Source organism: Emys orbicularis, chromosome 8 (assembly GCF_028017835.1).
Source record: "Emys orbicularis isolate rEmyOrb1 chromosome 8, rEmyOrb1.hap1, whole genome shotgun sequence".
NCBI lineage: Eukaryota > Metazoa > Chordata > Testudines > Emydidae > Emys > Emys orbicularis.
In genome coordinates this window covers 46,715,641-46,733,559 of record NC_088690.1, presented here as the reverse complement: position 1 = coordinate 46,733,559, position 17,919 = coordinate 46,715,641, and the positions used below count along the sequence as shown (strand labels likewise).

Genomic DNA, 17,919 nt, shown 5'->3' with positions numbered 1-17,919 from the left:
CAGCATGTAGCCCTAGCCAATTCTGAGCTGTGGAGTTGTCCCTTACGAGTTTTCAACCATCATCGGCCTCAGAACCAGGCTCAAAACCACTCTTCCCCCACCCATCCTCAGCTGTGCTTAACTTACACTCGGCCCAGCTGAAGAACTGGCCCCGTGTCTTGAAGGCACTGGCCCACATTTGGAGCCATGTGTAGCCTTTTCACCCTAAGAAGTATTCTGGAAGCCACTGTGCCGTAGGGAGAGAACACCTCCTGAGCTCAATGATGCACAGGGGTCTGTGCATGCTGCACCACCCCTAAGACAAAAGGGGGCAGTGTTGCCAACTCTCATGATTTTGTCATGAATTACATGGTATTTCATGTGTTGTTTTTTTAATTCCAGCTCCTGGGGTCATGTTATGTGAGAATTTCAGCTGTTATTAAAAAATAAAAAGATGCTAAACCTCATGGTTGTGGAGGAGCACTTGGCCCAGAGGGTTCAAAACACAGAAGACAAACACAAAGACCCCAGATTTATTATTTTTAAATATTTTATCATTGTTTAGTGAAATCTGATGAGTTTAGCAGGCCTGATTCATAATTACTGAATGCTTGAGGTTGGCAATACAAGGAGAGTGTTCTCCCTTTTGTGGCTGGCCAGATCCTCTAGCCAGTGTGAGCCAAGGCCCCTCCCCTTTCTGTCCTCTTTCCAGAAAGAACGAAAGGGCAACAGGCTCTGTACTGAGAGTAAGGACTGCAATATATGATTGTTTCCCCCTGCACCCTCCAAAAAAATATTAACAGAAATACCCTGGTTTTATTTTATTGTCAAAAGAACTGGAAAATTAAAATATTATATTTGTGGAAAATGTATGTGTTGAGAGAAAAGATCTTTCTGCTGAACAAAATTAGTTGGAAATGTTTCTGTCTGATCTAGTTATTAGTAAAGGACGATTCATAAGCTCTTTGAGGCAGAGGCGGTCGCTTTATATGTATGGCTACAGTGCCTAGCACAATGGGTCCCTAATACTACTATTTTGGGGAAGTTCTATGGCCTGTGTTATACAGTCGGTCACACTAGCTTATCACATCATATCCTTCTGGCCTTGGACTCTATGAATTTTCCTGCCCAAATAAGCAGGTTTGGGTAGCTATGGTTTCCTAAAATCAAATGCAGTCTATAGCACTTTAAATGGTGGGGCAATGTTTAATTTAAAGAAACTGTATTTTTTTCCTGAATTTAGAAGTTAACTTACACTTTTAAAAAACCTTTTAAATTTTGTTTATATTTCATCCTTTGAACTTTTCATTTATTTTTTATAAAAGTCATAATTACTTTAAATGGTTTATATTTATAGTATGATTTTGACTTTAATGTATATAAACAAACAAACTGCTATTAAAAAATAAATTGTTCCAATCATAATGCTACCAGTGGCAGCTGAACAAGAAGGTCTTACTCCTTTTCAAGACTACATTACTTTTGCCACAGAGAGATTATAACAAGGAGTCCTTGTGACACCTTAGAGACAAACAAATTTATTTGGGCGTAAGCTTTTGTGGGCATGAAGTGGGTTTTAGCCCACAAAAGCTTATACCCAAATAAATTTGTCAGTCTCTAAGGTGCCACAAGGACTCCTCGTTGTTTTTGCTGATACAGACTAACACGGCTACCACTCTGAAACCAGAGAGATTATAGAATATATTCTACTTCTTTAACTGCATTACCACCTCCTGCTTCAAATTACATTTTCATAGTATTTTTTCCTGCAAATAAAAGGTAAATGGCAACCCCATAAGCACACTCACATTATTGCCACAACATTAAAAATAATCATTTTAATAAGCAGAGGATGTTAACATTTACACTAAGACTACGATAACTTTCTAGCTAATGGAAGAAGAACCATATCACTTATTTTTCTGATTTTTTGTTTCTAAACAAAGCAATGGAATGTACAGCTTTGGGGTTTCCCAGAGGCTCTAGTTGGGTGGGCGGGCTACCTGGCTCCCCAGCTACTTGGGCTGATAATAAGTTTGAACTTATTTTAAATTTTGCTGATGGAAGAACGCTGAGTAACTGCCCGTTGCTAGGGTTCTTTCTCAATTAGCTATGTTTATAGTATTTTTATGTTGAAATTTCCATAAATTGGTGACATAATATCATCTTAAGAATTTTCACCCAGATAAAACCATACCAGCTTCCTCAAAAGTGGTCTCATGTATCTGGATTTTTGATATTTTTGGGGTGGGTCACAGACATAGATCTCTGTGTTATGGAAAACATCCAATATTTTTAAAATTGCTAATTTAAGGGGGGCTTTTCCAAGTTGATACTCACTAAAGATGACCTAATTCAAAGCTGATTGCACCAAGTTGCATGGCTCCAAGGTAGGCCTCTCACTATGAGGCGGGAGGTACATCAAGGCTGAGTAAGCAACTTTCAAATGATAAGAATCAAGCGTAAGGCTGAGCTCTCTTGCCTTTTGGATCAACAAGACAATCTAGAGGGAAGACAGACATTCTGGAACTGTCACAACTAGGCCACCTTGGGGAGAGGAACTCACAACATCAACAAACAGGCTACACCTGCCTTTGGCTACTCTTTCTGTAGCTGAAGGTCCACTAGTGAGAAGCGCTGTGCCAGCAACACCACCTTGACTGCAGGTCCAGAAGACTGTGAGAGCTGAAGAGTTTGCAAACTCTCTGTTATTTGAGATCTTATTTTTCCTTTTTCTATTTTTATTAGTTGTGAGACATCCCAGCTGTTTAATATTATTTAATTTTAGGGCGTGAAATTGTGGTTGTGTGCATGCTTATGTAGAACACTACCCATAAAGTCTTCATGGGGAAAGCACAAGAAGGAAATTTCCCTAGGTTAACACAGCCCTAAATAATGTCTCATAGAACTTATTCAATAGAGAGTATGTTCTGCATTCTATGTTTAAAAGTCCTGAGAGATTTGATATTGTCATTTATGATAACTTGTCTTTTAACTTCTGATAAGTTGTCAAACTTCTCCTTATCAAGAGTGTTCTGTTAAACTCTGAATTATAATATCTCTGTTGATGTGAGAGGAAAGTATTAACCACTCCACTAGATGGAGGAAGCTTTGTAATTGGCTCTGGGATTGCAATTCAGATATTATCTTAATACTGAAACAAAATTATTATCTATTTAACGAGTGCAAAGTTATACATTTAATTGACTTTGGTAAAATTCCTTACTTGGGATTTACAACGAAATGGACAGCCACCTCCTCAGACTCCTTCTTAGAATTTATATGAATTTTTTTTTGCATTAATTTGATGATTTGACTAATTTGATTATTTAATTTCAATCCAATATTGAGACTAATTTGTTGATTTCTTGAACTTACAACAATCTAATACAAATAAAATTAATGTAACACTTTACTTTTAGTTTAGTTTAATGAAATAGCAACTTAGCTTTGGTGATATGTTTTCTTGGTTTTATTTTAATTTGTTTAATAGTTTTAGCAACATTTATAAAATCAATACAGTCACATTTCTTTCAATAAGCAACATGGGTTCAGAAACTTTGAAGGCATAGGCCAGTCAACCTAGAAGCCTGATGAGCTCCCCCTAAATAAGTCTCTTGGTCTCACAGTCTATACAGAGTGCTGACCAGTAGAATTGTCCAGAAAGAGATAGGAGTATGTTTTCTTCTTCCTTAAAATCATTATTAATGTAAGCAGAGTCAGGATGAGCTCTACCCTGACATCTGGTGGTGAATTGTGGCGAGTTGTAGAAAAGAATTTCAGGGGCTGATCTTGTTTGCATAGGCACACCCACCCCGACTAGCATGAGCCCAAATGGTCACTTTGGCTGCTGTGGGATCCCCAGTTTCTCTGTTATTGGGGCAGGAAGAATAAATTGTTACCCTGATTATGTGAATCAAGAACAATGAAACTGTTTTATGACAGAGGGACTCGCCATCAACTAAGTAGCACTCGCTAGACAAGGGACATGGGTTCCAAAACCCCGTGAATTGAGAGAGGCATTTGTACCTGATGGTATGGGCCCCCTTTAAGGGCCTGAAATACCAATTGCTCCTCCTTCTCTCTCTACTGTAGAATATCAAAGCTAATTTTAATTCCATTAGGAGTCTAGTTACAGGCTGCTGAGCTGAATTCACTTTGGGCCAATGGTGCACCAGTACTGAGGCTCCCCTACTACAAGCTGAAATTACTAAAGAGCTAAAATCACTGAGTGCTGTGGGGGGGTGCCTGAAGATATGTTGCTGCGCAGCTGGCAGGGCAGAGCAAAGCAGTTTGTGGGATGACTGGAGCAGCTTGCGGGACAGCTGGTGAAGCGGCTGGCAGAGCGGAGCAGTTCGTGGGATGGCTGAAGCGGCTCACAGGACGGCTGGTGGAGCGGAGCGGCTGGTGGAGTGGCTCGCAGTGAAGGGTGCAGCAGAACCCCATGGAGAGGCAGGGCAGTTGGTCTCGGACCACGTAAGGTGCCCCTTAACACCACTGTGCCCACCCCCCCACCCCCAGGCTGGGAGGTAAAACTCTGCAGATAAACTTTTGAACTCTGGGGCTGCACTGACCAGGGACAGAGACTTTTGGGTTGTTGGACTTTTGAGTGACTTTTTGGGTTGCTGGACTTAAGATCCTGAGGGGAAAAGGATACTGCCAAACTTACTTGGGGGTGGCTCTTTTGCTCATGGTTTGTGTTATGAATCCTGTTTGTGGTGTTTCCCCAACATAATGCCACATTGTTTCCCTCCTTTATTAAAAGGATTTTGCTACACTCAGACTCTGCTTGCGAGAGGGGAAGTACTGCCTCTTAGAGGCACCCGGGGAGGTGGTATGTAATTGTCCCAGGTTACTGGGTGGGGGCTCGAGACGGTTTTGCATTGTGTTATTGAAACGGGACCCCTAGATACTGAACCCGGCCCTTGTTGCTGCTAACTCAGACGGACAGAAGGGTTACATTAATATTATTGGACCTTTTGAAGACTTGCGAGACCAAATGGTAATGACTGGAGTTGAAAAAGCTGTCATCCTTATACAAAAGGGGGGAATTATCTGTGGGATAGTAAAATGGGAATGTTTGTTAAAAATAAACAAAGGATAGATTATTTCAGTCAGAATGCTTTAAAACTTCCTCAGAAGGTCTGAGGTTGCCTCAGATAAACTATAGCTATATATCCCTCCTCATGCACTTGTTTGTAATCCTCTGACACAGATTCGGACATCTGGCCTTCCTCCCCGGAAAAGGAAGATTTCTTGACACCCCCTTTTCACCCTTTGGTCTTAGGTATTTGGCCCTGTGACAGAGTGTTCTGGGACTTTGTGGTGTGATAGACACTGGGGAGATGTTTTCCTTTTAAGAAGTTTCTATTGTTGATAAAACTCTTTTGTTGCAGGTGGCATGAGTGAGTGAATGAGATACAAATGGAGATGGAGTATGAGAGATCATATTCTTTTTTGGTGTTTGTTCCCCTCTGCTTTATGTCTGATTATGCTGCAAAATTTTGTTGTTCTACTTCTTATTTCACTTTTGTTGGGAATTAAATGAGTCCCAGAGGTTTAGCAAGCACTGACAATGGGAAATTAGTTGGGGTTGTCATGACAACAGTTGCCAGGAAAAGCAAGAACTAATTGCCTGGATTTGATCCTGAAACACTAGGTGAGGCTTGGTGAGGAAACAGAGTCTGGTCAATCAGGACAGAGGAAGGGCCAAATAAAAACAGGTTTCCTCAGTTTGTTAGGTGTGGATGATTCCAAAAGAGTGGGAGCCTTGTGTGTGCTGGTGGGGTTGAGGCCTGTGAACTGGAACTGTTTAAGAACTAGTGCCAGGATAGGGAAGTTGAGGGCAGTATACTTCAACTGTTACACTGTTAATTTAAAGGTTGAAAGCTACAGGCATTCTGAATCTGGATGCTGAAACTGTTGAAGTTCATGTGCTGAGACTGAACCTGGGAAGATTGTATATGGGAAAATCAAGTGTGAAACCTGAATTCTTTTTTATTCTTTGGGCATGTTCTTTCCCAGTTTTGGGAAGGATGAAAAGATTATATTATAGAAAGAGAGCACTTGTGACTCTGTTTTATTAAACCTAGACACATCAATTGAGAGGTCCCTGTAACAAGTCCTATGCTCCTGTTTCAGAGGGAGGCAAGAAATGGGGCTCAGGGATTGTTCAAAAAATATTTTGAATAAGTAGGGTTCTTCCTCCCCACAAAGGTTTGGCTTAATGACTGACCTCCCACTCTGGGGCTTGCCTGTGGCTCTCCCAAGGAATGGTTTGGGCTCAAGAATGAACTCTCCAGCAGCCTGATGCCTTAGGATTGACTTGCCCAAGATGGGAGGTCCCAATACTCTACCCCTTTCTAACACATGGAATTTACCTGGGTCTGCATTTCCTCTGAAGGCTTGAGCCTGGAATATCGTGGGAGACCTCTAGGAGACCTTTGACAAGTGGCAGGAGTGGGAAGGGGTCTGGGCAAAAATGCCCCTTAGCCTACTACCTGGTAGTGGCACTGTGCATGTTGTGTCTAATGCTGCCTTTCTGTGATCCTATACGAGGTGGAGGCATTGCAATATTCAATCTGCTGCACTGTCTTTCTGGTGTTGCCATTTTGAAGATGGAGGCATGGGAGTGGGAACTACTTGCCACTGGAGCTGGCTTTTCAAATTCCACCTGCCCCTTTCTCCATCTGATGGAGGGGACAGGGGTGACTGCACCGGGGCTGCTGAAATACTTCCTGCATATTGGAATCAGAGCTGAATTCTCCTTGCCTGGCTTCTATCTTTCATGCCAGGATAGGCATCAAGGTGACCCCCACCCAGACTGGGGTGTGAGATGGAAACTCCATTCTCTTCATCGAGAACACAGAGCTTCCCATCGAGCTACTCAAAAAGGGGGGTGGGATGAAGCAGGAGACACAGAACTTCCTTTTTGCCTTTGGCTTTTTTGGCCTCGCTTTCCCGCTGACGACTATAGGGACCAGTCATTGCAGCACTTCAGAAGAGGAAGCAGTACTGAGGGGGAAAACTGCAGCAAGCAGGCTGAAGCAACCATCCTAATAGATCTGTGGCCCTTAGCATGATGAAGAATATGTTCCTTTCTTCTGGTGCATGTTTTGCAAGTCACATAATGTAAGGAGAAAGATACATAGAAGTAAAAGTTTCTTAGTATGAATGCAGCTTTTGATTCCAACAGTATCTTCATTTTTAGGATATGTATAAATAATAAAATAAAATACCTCTGCACTCTGGTGATTCTGACCATTTTTTCTTCTGACATGTCACTGTCTGTGACCCAATGAGGCTCAGCCCTTGTTGACATCGATAGCGCACTCTCTCACCAGGCAAATACCTTTGGTTTCCATACCCTAGAATCTGACCATTAGTAAGTGCAAGTGGAGGTCCACACATCATATCTGAAAAGATATATGGACACATTTACAGTCACTGACACATTTCCAAGAAATACTTCAGTTGAACCAAATCTTTAATGACATTTCATTAGCTGTGTATCTTTTCTGTTCAGATCCTCCAGCCAAGGCACGTAACTTATCCTGTTTAGTTTATCAGAACCTTTTTAATTGCAGAGAACCAATTGACAAACCTTTTTAATTTCAGAGATTAATATAATTAAGCTGAAATACCCTGGGTCTATGGAAAATAGATCCTGTCAAACTAAACAGATATATTTTTGATGCAATTACAAGTTTTGTTAAGTGATGATGTAACAGACTTAGACTTCTGTAAAACATTTGACTTGGTACTACATGACACTTTGATTCAAAAAACTAGAACAATACAAAATTAACATGGCATACATTACATTGATTAAAAACTGGCTAACTGATAGGTCTCAAAATGTAACTGTAACTGGGAATCATCATCAAGCAAGCATGTCCCTACTAGGATCCTGTAGGGATCGGTCCTTGGTCTTGTGTTATTTAACATTTTTATCAATGACCAGTTTTATCTGCACTTGAGTCGGCTGCAGCCCTACTCACAAAGAGAATATTGCTGACAGGAATGGGGTGGGATTTCAATGGACACCAGAACTTCCCCCCCACATCCTTCAAAAAAAGATGAACAAGAGAGACTTCTGAATTATTGAGGGGTTGAAAACATAAGAACATAAGAAACAGCATATAAGTCTTTTTCCTAACTTCTCCAAATGGAAACCTCTTAAAGTCAGCTTGTTTGGCTGCAAATATTTGCATCACCTTGATTTTACTCATTTCAAATTTAACTTTTACTACAGTTCATTTTTTAAAAAATTTTCCTTTCCTATTTTTAAGGGGACACCAGTTGCAGACTCCCTCACTTACAGATGTCCATATGGACTATGACAAGAGTGAAGGAGACACTGATTTTATCCACAGTTGGCAAAATTAATAATAAGGGGGTTAAGGGTAGGGCTGCAGCACCCCTCTCTCTGAACTGTCCATTGAGCTGGCCCCATATGGTGCTGGTGGAGTACTGAATGTTGTACCCATTTTAACGGCCAGATTCTGCCTGGCCCTAATACAGGTGCTCACTTGTGGCAAGGGTGCAAGGAGCCTTCCCCCACTTTTGAATAGCTTACATAGGGGCCAGGGACAATTTCAATCCCTATGCTCAGATGCATGTAAGGCCTGCTTTCTCTCTACTAGTGGTACATGGTTCTAAAAGGGGTTAGGAGGCAGGGCCACTGCTCCATCTTTCTACACACTAGTCATAGAGCTGACAAGCTGTGGAGTGGGGGAAAATGAGCTGCAACCAAGGAGGGTACTAGCGACATTCATTTAGACTCTGCTTGCCAAGGATGTTTCAGAAGGGATTCTGCAACCTCCTCGCCTTACTTGACAACCATATACTGGGCAGGTACAATCTGGCATTAATTGTTTTAATAAAAATTCAAACCTCTACCTTCGCAAGTTGGAGGTTGTGACCATTCCCTATTTATACAGGTGACATCATTTGGTCCATGACTTTCAAAACCTTCATGACACTGATACTGCACTCTTTCAGCAGGCCAATATCTTCTGTCTCTACGGTCTATGATCTCAGCATTGGCAACTGCAGGTGGATCTCAACATGTTGCATCTGAAAGGGGAGATTTATCAAAGTGAAACACTTTTGTCGAGTATCTTATACTTTATGGCCCATAAAAGAAAACTCCAGGCACTCTCATAACGAAGGTAATGAAACAAATCTGTAAAAGTGAGATGAGAGCATTTATTCTGTATTCCTTATTCGGGCAAAAAAAGTCACAGGCTGCAGCACTGGACTCTATATTGTGACAAATAAGTAAATTTAAAATACGTTAAAAACAACCTGCAGACTTTGATAGTTTTAAAAATGCATTTGAGTTCTCTTTGTAGAAGCTGGTAGGAAAAAAAATTGCTTTCCTATTTTGTCCTTTTCCATTTGACAAACAACAAATCCTCTCGCAGCTCCTTCCATATTTGAAATTATCAGGATTTGTGTATCAGCCTTCCCAGTGAATGAAGCACAGCCATGGAACAGAGTTTGGTGTTAACTGTTTTGTCCTCTGCTGCTGCAGAGGCAACAGAGGGACCAGAAAGTTAAGTATCCTAAGTATTTAAATATTTATCAAGCCTATCAGTATATCTGACTCAACAAAAGGCACGTGGCACTGTGGGTAGCCAATCCCAGTGTATTCTGCACTGCCTTCAGGTGCACCTTGTGGGAAATTGTCACTATGCATTGTGCAGCAATCACTGTATATTTAGGAATACCCATACACCTCTCAGGAAATTGTGAGTACTTGATCCCCAGATTTCCACAATTTCCCTTGTTCCATCCCATAATATACTGCTCTCAAGCTCCATTTTTGAATTGGCTGCTGCACTCTCCTTAAAGTATCTATCTACTCCAGCTGTATATCTGACTCATCTCGATAACTGAAATATCCTTCTTTCTGGCCTTGACAAATGTACTCTTGATCTGCTCATATCCATTCAGAATGCTGCTGCAAAGCTCATTTTCCGATCCCATCCCTTTGAACATGTCACCCAATCCCTCCACTGGCTCCCCCCTTCTATATTGCATCAAACATCCCATCATATCTCATTCACTATCAAGCTCTCGATGCTCCTCTCCAATCGGCCCATGATGCCAGCCTCCACTGCCCACGTGTTCCATTTTCAAACTAGTACCTTCATGCTTTGTCCCATGCTGCCCCTCACACATGGGAGGCACTCCCCATAAACATTCACAAAGCAACCTAATTATCCACTTTCAAATCCCTCCTTTAAATTCTTCTTTTCCACAATGCCTACAAAAAAAAACTTGACAATGTAGGCCATTGATGTGCTGATACCACAGTCTGTCATACTAGCCAATAGTGTCTTCTTGTCTCCTTGTACTCCCATCTAATGACTCTTGTCTTATACTTAGATTGTAAGCACATTGGTATAGGGACTGCTCTTTGTTCTGCGTTTGTACAGCATCTAACACATTGGGGCCCTGGTCCATGACTAAGGATCCTAGGAAATATACTAATTCAAATAAATAGTAATCATCATCCCCTGGGTATCTGAGTGCCTATATTATAATAGGTTCCTGACAATTAAATCAAACCACACACTGTACCTTGGCATTCCGGTAGCTGGGTCCATTGCCCTCTTTTACATGTTACCTCCTGTGATCCAACAGCAATAAAACCTGGGTGGCACTGATAACGCACTGTTTCATCAGGTTCATAATTAGTCTTTATGATACCTTCAGCATGAGCATGGGGAACATCAGGTGCATCTCTGCATGGCATTTCTGAAAAAATAGTCACACAAATTGAAAGTGAGTGAAACCCTCTCACAAATTACCTTCATTCAATAAAGCCTGTTTAACAAGGTGCTCAGATACAAAAAGAGAGAAACTTTAAATAAAGACTTCAAGCAGCACTCAGAAATATGCACTGAGACATGGATGGGTATGAAACTTACACAATGTGCACTGTTAAATAAAATTGCTCAATACTTGGTTAATTAAATAAACAAATGCTAAATAGATTAGAATTGAGTTTTTGTGGATGTTTAGTTTCTGCCTCAGTCTAAGATTAGCATTTCTGGTTGCTTCTCGTCTCCTGGATTTCTCATGCAATGGCCTGTCCTGTGCTAGGCCTTGTCAACACACAGCAGTCATGTCATTGTAACTTAAATTGTTTTTTAAACTGAGTTACTTTAACCCCGTGCAAACTCCTCTGTAGACACTTTTATTTTGGTTTAAGTATCTCACTTCAGTTCCACTTAAACCTGTTGTGACTAAACTGAATCAAACTTTTTTAGACGCCATCACCGTAGTATCTGAGTGACTGACAATGTTTAATGTATTTACTCTCCTGACACCTGTGACGTATCTAAGTGCTATTATCCACACTTTACAGGTGAGAATTTGAGGCACAGAGAGAAAAAAAGTGATGTGCCCAAAGTCACACAGGAAGTCTGTGGTGGAGCAGGGAACTGAACGTGGGACATAAGCGAGTCCACAGACTGATACACCAGTTTAACTACATTTGTTTAAAATCACAACTCACGATAAACTTGGGCAACTGCTGCATGGACACAAGCCCTTATTAATGCTATAGAGATGAAAAGATAGAACCCATCATAATAGCATCAGACCATCTCACAAGCTTTAATTAATTTATCTCCACACTGTCCTCTGTGGTAAATAAGTATTATTCCTTTGCAGAAGGTAAACTGAGGCCCTGGAGGATTAAGTGACTTGCCCAAGATCACAAGGACATTTGTTTTAGAGTCAGGAACAGATGCCAGATATTTGAAGTCCCAGTCCAGTGCCTTAGCCACAGGACTAGACAGCCCAGTGCTATACCACATACTCATTTGAATAGTCCTAGGACTGTGTGATTATTATAGACCATGACTGTGCATTGGGCAGCTATTGCTGGAATTTGCACTCACTATTATGTGGACTGGCTTAATACATTTTTTTGTAAAGCCCTGGTTGTAACACCTATAAAAGTTGCATTGCATAGAGGGAAATGTTACTTCTGCACTGGTATTCCCCAACCCAGGGGCAGCACATGGGGAGGTTCACATTATAGAAAAATTGAAATGTTCAAGAGGAAACCCCAAATTCACTATTGCTTTTACATAAAAACATATTTACCAACAAAGTCAAAACAGGAATGACCCTATAGTCACATTAAAATTCCTGTTTTAACATATACGTAAGAGGTTGACTCATTTCTCAGCATGCGGCTATGTTTTTGAAAATTAAGTATGACTGGAAATTGTCTATTTATTACATATAGAGGAATCCTGGAATTTGTTGTCAGCTTATGCCAGGACTGGTTAGAATGTGATCCTTAACCTGACTTATCTCCACATGCAAGTGATGAGTGCTATAAGTACAAAATGATGGGTTCTTTTTCCCCTGTGAATAAACAATAGGCTCCTTATTGTTCTGTATTGACAAGATATCAATGCATGTGCCTTTTCCAGCTGGAAGTGCTAGTTTCTGTGCTATATTGCATCTCACAAAACACCACACATTTTCTAAAAATGTAAAGAAGCACCTTTCCTTGCTCAAATGCAAGCCTTATTCATGAGCCATCTTAGTTCAAGGCATCTCTGGGCTGGTCTACACTGGGAGGGGGGATCGATCTAAGATATGCAACTTCAGCTACGTGAATAGCGTAGCTGAAGTCGAAGTATCTTAGATCGATTTATCTCGGGTCCTCACGGCACGGGATCGACGGCCGCGGCTCCCCTACCGCCTCTCGCTCTGGTGGAGTTCCGGAGTCGATGGGGAGCGTGTTCAGGGATTGAATTATCGCGTCTAGATCACTTACTACCCGCCGATCCGGGTACCCTTAGATGCAGTACAGGTACAGCACTTACTGCAGCATCCCAATTACATCCCAAAGCAGAAACGCTGGATGTACTAAACTTTTGTCCAATGTACATTTAGGAATGTACATTGGACAATGACTGACAGAAATGACCCTACTAATTATCAGAAAGTTAGAAAAATCTCTCCTCTATTGTAGAATTGTACCAATGAGAGATGGAAAATACCCATCAGGTAACATTCTCTCTCTCTACTAAAACAAGATTATTCAAATATATATGCTCTATTTTCTGAGTCATTATAAAAACTTAAGTTATAAAAGCTATAAAAGAATTTTTGTTGATGGATTGATTGCATCCAATTATAAAACGTCTTCAGTCATTGTTTAGTATATTTTTAAGCAAAATAAAATTTACAGTTTTTTAGTTAGTTATTTTGGCTCTGTGAACAAGCGAATTCCCAGATGATTGCTACCACCTGAACACTGGCTGATGTCTATTGTTTTCTATGGGCATAGCAGAATACCAGGTGTAGAGAAGAACTGGCAGTGGAAGAAGCTGGGACCAGTGACTGTTTGGAAGCTGTCAAGAAACATCAGCCTGCTGAGACAGATGTTCCTATGGTCTTCATGGGCCCTGCAGGGCAGAGAGCTGGAAGAGGTCTCCTTTTCTCAGAGAAGTAAAAAAAAGGGAGCAATAACTGGGACAGAAGATAAGTTCCACGAGGCAGTTTTTAAAAACCAAATCATTTTTAAAAAATAAATCCTTCACTTCAATCAGAAGTTTGTTTCACAGCAAGCTAAACAAATGTAAGAGTTCCTGTTCACCATCATTTAGCCTTCACTTAAAACTCACTGGGCCAAATTCTTTGCTGAACCCATTGGAATTATACTGGCATAGAATTTGGTTCTTTAATTGCTCTACTGAAAAAATATTAATGGAAACGCAACACAGCAGACAGTATAATTACCAATACAGGCAGGCGGAGAGGTCCATTTTTCGATATTACAAGTTATCTCTGATGGGCCTCTTAACATGAAGCCCGCATTACAGCTGTACTTTAATGTCGCACCATTCGGATAAGTCACTGGTCCCGGTTTCTCCATTCTTAAGCTTCGATTTTCTAGACTTAAAATCTCACCAATTTCTATGGGATATGGTTGCAAACATGATTTTTCTTCTGTTTGGACGAGAAAAATTAACAATAAATTGTACATGTCAAATGCACATGTAATCTAAAACTGAAAGAAAAAAAGGTAAAGCTGAGTGAGTGTAAGTTCTAGTCATTGTTCTTAATGCAGGACTCCTTGTATGGGCTCAAATTAAGAAATGCTACAAACAAACCCTCTGGCCAGCCCCATAATAAACATTTGAAGCTGTTACAGTGTAAGTTAAGTACAGTACAGTCAAACAGAAACACAGGGATTGTCATGCTGAACGAGACCAATGGTCCATCTGGTGCAGTAGCTTCTCTCTGACTTTGGCCAGAACTAGATAATTCCGAAGAAGCCATAAAACTGCCATGAAGGAAAATTATGCAATAATATGCCCACTGAAAATTTTCCTTTTAACCCCAAGTTAATGAGGATAACAGTGACAAAGTGACTGAATTCCTGCTTCTCTGTATGCTCAAAAGAATTTCCATATACCAAAGCTGGGTAATGCAGAAGAGTTTCATTAAAATGTGATTATTCCAGCTTGTTTCTAGCCCCAAATAAGAAATGAACATACACCTACACACTGAGGGGTGCATTAAGTCAGGGATTTTTAAGAAAGCTCAGTACTGGCTTAACTCTTCTTTCTTTGAAGTCAATGGGAATTTTACCATTAACTTCAATGTGTGCAGAGTTAGGCCCAGTGTGTATCAGCTCCAACAATATGACAGTTATTACTGAATGTGCTTTTTGTCTGATTCATCCAATTTCAGGAAATCTGTATTAAAAACAAAAACATAAATAAAACATCCTACTGACCAACACAGTGTGGTGGTGACTGCCACTTCCCACCTTCACACATTATTTCTTTCACTCCATGAAGCTTGAAATTTTCCAGACACGTAAAATCTATTTTTTCACCAGTCTCATAGCTTCTTTTCTCTGTTATCTTGGAGGCTCCTGGTAGCTGAGGGGGAGGTGTGCATTTTCTTTTATTCTCTTCAACAAAAGATAGTTTCAGTCAGATCTCAAGGCTCAAAATATGGTAAATGTGACAGTTCATTGCAAATCAGAACAGTTATTAGATGAAAAACAGCATACCACAGATCTTTAGTAACCATTCTCCTCTTTTAATTGCCATAGACTCATAGACTTAAGGTCAGAAGGGACCATTATGATCATCTAGTCTGACCTCCTGCACAACCCAGGCTACAGAATCTCACCCACCCACTCCTGTAACAAAACCCCTAACCTATGTCTGAGTTATTGAAGTCCTCAAATCGTGGTTTAAAGACCTCAAGGTGCAGAGAATCCTCCAGCAAGTGACCCGTGCCCCATGCTGCAGAGGAAGGCGAAAAACCTCCAGGGCCTCTGCCAATCTTCCCTGGAGGAAAATTCCTTCCTGACCCCAAATATGGCGGTCAGTTAAACCCTGAGCATGTGGGCAAGATTTACCAGCCAGCACCCAGGAAAGGATTCTCTGTAGCAACTCAGATCCCACCCCATCTAACATACTATCACAGACCATTGGGCCTAATTACCTGCTAATAATCAAAGATCAATTAATTACCAAAATTAGGCTATCCCATCATACCATCCCCTCCATAAACTTATCAAGCTTAGTCTTGAAGCCAGATATGTCTTTTGCCCCCACTACTCCACTTGGAAGGCTGTTCCAGAACTTCACTCCTCTAATGGTTAGAAACACAAAGATCTGCTGGCTGATCAGCTCCCTGCCTAGAATTTTTCAAACATTCTGTTTCAATTCTTCTCAAATTGTGGAAAATTTGGCATTTTGGATTTTTTGTTTTGACTTGGGATGATTTTTTTTTAAATGTGAAATTTTCCATGGAACAGAAATTCCAGTTCTCACGTAGCTCTAGTGCTTGGCTTGTTTCCCTGGATTTGAGGGGTGTGATCAAGCTAATTGCAACCATATTGTGTGCATTCCGCCACCCTGAAGTAATGAAATAGAATACCACATAGTTAAGGATTAATTTGGTCAAAACTAGCTACAGTTTCTGCTAATCAGAATTGGAGAAAGGGACAGACAAGTAAACAACTGAGTGCGAAAACCTTGGTGGTTGAACAACGTTGAATCTAGACACCTCTGATATTAAAAGTTTCTTGAAAAGTTAGGAAAGTGATGATCCTGTAGAGGTCATTATGACCTATGTGTTTTGTAGAAGTTAGTTATAAAACATTAGCTAATAGAGTGTACTTGGGAGCAGTCCTCTGAAGCCATCTTGAGAGATGTTTTTCCTGATACTCTTTCTCCCCAGTGGGTGAGCAACTGGCCAATGCGAACCTGCTGTTTGTCCAACAGAAACTGGCAGCATTTCCTAGATTGTCCATTTTTCCAGATTTATGCATGGGGATTGTATCACACAAAGGCTCAAAGTGATATTACAAACCCAGAATCCAAACACATCTAGCCCTCACTTGGTTTTCCAGAGTTTCTAGTCTTCCCCCCTCCTCCTCTTATTGAGAGGTTTTTGCATTTTTTTGAGGTTTCATTTGCACAGATATTTATGGCCTTAATCCCAGTCTCCATGTACCTCAAATGCGGTTCAACCCTAGTAACCTGAGGATAAAACCACTCATGAACTGAGTCCATCTTTTCTTCCACAGAGGACACAAATTTTGTAAACCATTGAGTTAAACATGTAGGGCAAAAATCATTTCCTTTGGAGTCCCCTTTCTCTTCTGCTACAGGATTGAGTTAATTAAGGAGAGACTCACTAGCACAAACTCAGCACACTAGTCTGACATTTTCTTTAGCAGTCTCCCACTGACCCAAAAATTCTACAGTTTGTTTAAAGTTTCTTTCTGAGCACAGCACAAAAGTCAGGTCTATGTAATCTGCAGTGCCATAGGTGAATGCAGATCAAGAATACATCATCTCTATGTAGAGAGAGAGAAGCTAAACCAACTCTCATTGTAATATGTACTTTATTCAGACTCTTAATTGTTCTGCAAAAGTAATTCATAGTAAATTAGCCAAAAGTCATTTGGTTAGGATGTCAAATTATTTCTGACATTTAAAAAGTATTTGGTCAGTGTTTTCTTCCTATTAGCATATAAACAAATTTATGGTTTAATTATTAAATCAGCCCTATTTTTCAAACTAGTGAACTTCATTTAGATTAATAGTAGCTTTAATAAAATTAGCATTCTTTAGCTGGATTACAAAAAGCAACAATTTGATATAAATGCAAATACTTACCAATGCATTCTGGCTTGGGTGACCATTTCCCATATTCACAGACTGTTTGTTTAAGTTTCTTGACATCTGAATTACATCTGTATTTTACAACATCTTTGTGATAGAAACTCTTTTGAAAATTGTAAACCGATAAAAATCTGATATTCTCAAGATTCCTTGGAAGTGCACATTTCACAGATGGATCTAAATAAAATCCAACACAAAAATTAAAATATGTTATAGCTCAAAGAACCTGTCAGGTAAATATGCATTTAAAGAGATGCCATCAACTTGAAGATATGTGTCCATTTGAAAATTTTATACCTACTATTGTTACAAGTAATGTCCAAGATTATTAGCAGAAGGAGATCAAAGGAAAAACATTTTTTTCCTCCAGTGTTTATAGTTTGTGTGCTTTTAACAATAGCAGGCAAGATATTCTAACAGAGGTGATTTTTTAAGTTGACAGTGTCCCTTTAAATGTGTGAAAGAACAACCAAATTATAATTTGATTTGTTCTTCCGCTATTTTTCAAACCCCACCACGGTGTAGAGAAATGTACCACCATCAGCAGATTATTTCAAACAATCAGTATCCAAGAAAGGAGTATGTGTCTTAAAGTTGATGTGCTGAACCGGGCCTTGTCTCTTTAATTAGGGGTTTCTGGGAGTTATAATGAATGCTTCTCAGATAACTGTGCAAGCTAAGCAAACTGACCACTGAGTTGAATACAGGATACAATTTTCCAAAGCTCCTTAGTGTCTTACTTACT

At 40.2% G+C, this 17,919-nt stretch overlaps 1 protein-coding gene across 1 annotated transcript in view; it reads right to left on the bottom strand.

Annotated features, from left to right (window-relative positions):
- Nucleotides 1-17,919, bottom strand: part of LOC135882881 (complement factor H-like) — a 116,847-nt gene that overhangs the window by 72,504 nt on the left and 26,424 nt on the right. Inside the window, 6 exon segments of the mRNA XM_065409916.1 lie at nucleotides 7,218-7,394; nucleotides 8,881-9,057; nucleotides 10,570-10,746; nucleotides 13,759-13,968; nucleotides 14,762-14,931; nucleotides 17,165-17,351. Coding sequence (XP_065265988.1) covers nucleotides 7,218-7,394; nucleotides 8,881-9,057; nucleotides 10,570-10,746; nucleotides 13,759-13,968; nucleotides 14,762-14,931; nucleotides 17,165-17,351 — 1,098 coding nt within the window.